The sequence below is a fragment of the Phalaenopsis equestris genome, unplaced genomic scaffold (assembly GCF_001263595.1).
Source record: "Phalaenopsis equestris unplaced genomic scaffold, ASM126359v1 Scaffold203038, whole genome shotgun sequence".
NCBI classification, from domain to species: domain Eukaryota; kingdom Viridiplantae; phylum Streptophyta; class Magnoliopsida; order Asparagales; family Orchidaceae; genus Phalaenopsis; species Phalaenopsis equestris.
In genome coordinates, this window is record NW_018222689.1 from 16,288 (window position 1) to 20,344 (window position 4,057).

Consider the following 4,057-nt stretch of genomic DNA (forward strand, 5'->3'; position numbering starts at 1 on the left):
TATAGCACTTACCAAATTTGAACATATATTGAAAAAAAAACATTACCATAACTTGGAGTGGATATGATTTTAAAAAATTGCATTATATAAATGAATGCTCCTCCTTATAAAAAATTTACCTATTGTAATTTCAATCAATGAAATAAAAACAAAGTCGGCTCCTAAGTCAATCACAACTTTCAACTTTTATATCCACAAATCAATTGATGACCTCAAAACTTCAATATTCTTAAAAACTTATTAAAGTCGCACAACAAGCAATGTGCTAAATTCTGAAAATATCTATCCACTAAAAGTCAAAGCCCTAGAACACACGCTCCACCTTTCCAAGGCCATATGCATTAAGGAAAAAATGTTTACTCTAATGCAAAATCTTAAAGAGGGTTACTCCAATGAGGACAAAATATCCCATGTAAGTTGAGTCCCATCCACATCAAGGTGGCTAGTCTTGAAACAATATAGTATAAATTAAACACAAAGCAAGATTTAACACATGTATCAAATTCTCAAGCGATTCTCTCAAACAAATAAATATTATCTAGAACATCACAAAAGAGTCAGAGAATCATATTTGTATATGCACCATAGCACAACAATGTTCAAAATAGTTAATTTTTATTTCATCAATTTTAAATTTATAATCTGTATGTCAAGTTAAAACCACAATAAATCTTACAAAGATGGAAAAGGCAATTAAAATCATAGTGCTTCTTTATTGATCTTTTTGCCTACTAGTCCCTATCCTCTTTGCCTTCCAAGTACTCACATATGCTAAAAAAGAAATCACCAATAATTGCTGACAAATAAATAAACATCTAAACAACAAACAATTTCACATCTTAGATATCCAGTCTATATATACTACACTTCAACAAACTTGTTGATCAACAACAAAACTATGCGCTCACAACCTGGACTTCAATTTGAATTTTTTTTGCTCTGCTCTATCTCTAGTAAGAATTTTACCTCTATCAGTCAAACCTTAGCCTACATCAATTCATAAGCAACGCTCTAATTTAAATTAACTTTGACTCCAAATTATTTACAAACCTTTTGATTTTCAAAAATTTTATATTTATTTATATGCACAATTTAGAGAGTTGTTAAATCTTGAAGATTGCATGCGCTTCTTGTGTATTCTCAGATCATGTAATGCCTTCTTTATTTGATTCAACGCCATCGCAAAAGTTACATCATGCTCTAACAATTCATTGGAAAAAACTGTCATGACTTCATTCCTTTAAACGCACAACTTTCTCAGTTGTAGTGGCCATCCACGAGAGGGATATCTACTAAATGAATTCTAACTATTTCTTATTTAAAAAAACATAATGTTTCATTTCACTCTCATACTAAGTAAACTAACTCTTGTGATTTCTCATCAACAAGAAACATAAACGATGTGTTAACACTCAACATGCTTGCGCATGGCTAAAATAAAATCAGCTCTAACTCAATCCTCAAAATTGAAATATTCAAGTGGTTTGAGAAAATCTTGAAAATATTCATTCCTGAAATTTATCTACCAAAAGAAATTGACAACTTGCCTAAAATGCTTATTAGTAGAATAGGTATTCTCAACAAAAGAGCTCGACAAGGTAATTACCTAAGTTTCTCAACTAGTAAAAAATTATAAGCAAAATGCATTTATTACATAACAGAATAAATCAAGCTAAACTTATGCGTCTTTCATGTAAGCACATAATATAAACAGTTAAATAATGCCAACCTTGGATCATGGTCGTGCAAAGGCACATTAGAAAATCATATCACAAAACACTTAACACATCGAATTCCCTCATTAAAATCCCTATAAAATTCTCTCTCAAATCTCAATATTTTTTTCCAAAATTGTCTTTGTAGTTTGGTTCAACACATCTATCACATCTTTTGTACGACTTCACCAAGAAAACTATTAATCCTATCTCCCTGTCTCATGCACTCGCTTATCCCTTCCACTCTTTAGGACTAATACATATCTCTAAGAAGACCTTAGCGACTTTCCACAAACAACATTAATCGAACAAAAATAAATTATAAAGAGAATAGAGATCTATAAATTAACACAACAAAAACAACTCATCAAAGTTCAAATTATGTTAAAATCTTAAGATATTGCACAAATGGTACCTACAAAAAGCGATACAGAGCAAACATTGAAAGAACCCTCAGTGGAGAACATTAAATAAAGAATTATACCAAACCTGCCTAAAGAACATCAATACCACTAAAAGTTCAAATCTTCAAAAGTTTATCTTACTAAATAGTGAAATAATTCACAGCTAAAAATAAAAAGATGAGCACAAACATAGCTTACTAGCAGTTCTTCAAAAAGCAAATGAACAATATGAAAGTACCAAAAGCTATGAAAGTTTAAAGCAATGCATCTAAAACAAAGAGGTTCCCTTGCCCTTCTTGTCTCCACCAATTTCAAAATGCTTGCACCTCTGTGAATGAGTAATAACATTCAATTAAAAGATTAATAAATTTAGTGTAATGAAACATAAAATATCAAAAATAATACCTTGATTGGGTGCTGAGAAAAATGTTTGCAACTTTGGCATTGCAATTTCAGCACAATCTTTTTTGTGGTTTTTGCCTAATAAACAAATTCCATCAGGACTAAAATGCTCAATCAACACAACAAAGCCTTAAAATGCTCCATAATGCAAAAAATACATGATATGAACACTCCAAACAGTAGGAAAATGGACTATAATAAACTTGCATCTACAAAAAAATTGAATCAGAATATACCTTCTTGTGGAAAACAGGCTTAGTCTGCCCACCGTAACCAGATTGCTTCCGATCATAACGACGCTTTCCTTGAACTGATAGACTATCCTTACCCTTCTTGTATTGAGTGACCTTGTGCAAGGTGTGCTTCTTGCAGGCCTTGTTCTTGCAATAGGTTTTCTTGGTTTTCGGGACGTTCACCTACAAGTTACATGGAACAATTAAAGTATATTATAGGACTGATTTATTTTCTCTTAAATAACATATGCGCATACACACACACACACACACACACACACACACACACAACACACAAAATTTACAAAGAAACTGCCTACAAACTTTGTAAATGAAACCTAAAACACATTCAAATGAAACAACATTGTATAAATGTTAGATGGAACAACACTCCACACAATTACAACAGTATAAACTAGCAAAGTAAAGAAGAAATGCAATAGAAATCAAAAGAAATGGCGGTGATATAGAATAAAGAAAAATACTCGATATGTATATATAGTCATAGCTCTGTAAAGTTAATTGAAAATAGAACCAACCTCTCAATACCCTCCATTCTGATACACGCAACACTTCAATTTTCACAATGAGCAAATTATGAAAACTGCTCTATAAAACTTCTATATATATATATATATATATATAACAAATTTATTATCTCCAAATATAAGTTAAGCAGCAACACAATCGTTGCATCTGAAGTTCGATTCAGTGCGAAACATATGAATCGGACGCAATTCAAAAAAACAAAAAAAAATGAAAGATAACATGATCAAACAACAATCAATTCGTTTTCTCCCAGTGTTTCTTCCCATTTACGGACCTCATGTACGCAAAAAATATCGAATGCAATATGTCAAACTCAATTCCTGCATAGATCGTTTCATATATTTCAATTCCAAAAATATAAAATATCGAAAATCGTAAGAAAACTATATTCCAGAGGAAGAAAAAAACTTACCATGGCTGCCGCGGCCGCAAAACCCTAGCAAAGGGTATCGCGAGAGCAAAATGCTTTAAGGCGACTTGACGAGGCAACGAGGTTTTCCGGTTTGGTTACCCACTTACCCCTGGGCCATACGTCTGAACCGGAGTGCTTTGGGTGGACCGGTTGGACTGGACCGCAGGACATTGGCAAGCTGCAGGCAGATGCATTAGGGGTTTTACATTGGAATGTCTTAGACCATAAATTTTACGTATGGCGACTCTAAAATAATAAATTTACATATCATGCACATTATTATGATACGGGGGTCATTTGGCGCGGTTTATTATCAGCTTTCGCATTTTTAAAACGTAGCTC

General features: G+C 32.6%; 1 protein-coding gene across 1 annotated transcript; it reads right to left on the reverse strand.

Annotated features, from left to right (window-relative positions):
* Nucleotides 1-2,205: 2,205 nt before the first annotated feature.
* LOC110036143 (60S ribosomal protein L36a) lies at nucleotides 2,206-3,812 on the reverse strand. The gene is made up of 4 exons (XM_020740514.1): nucleotides 3,716-3,812; nucleotides 2,758-2,937; nucleotides 2,525-2,599; nucleotides 2,206-2,447 (listed from the first exon to the last, which is right to left on the reverse strand). The coding sequence occupies exons 1-4, from the start codon at nucleotides 3,716-3,718 to the stop codon at nucleotides 2,388-2,390; spliced, it is 318 nt and encodes a 105-aa protein (XP_020596173.1). The 5' UTR covers nucleotides 3,719-3,812; the 3' UTR covers nucleotides 2,206-2,387.
* Between the last annotated feature and the right edge of the window lie 245 nt (nucleotides 3,813-4,057).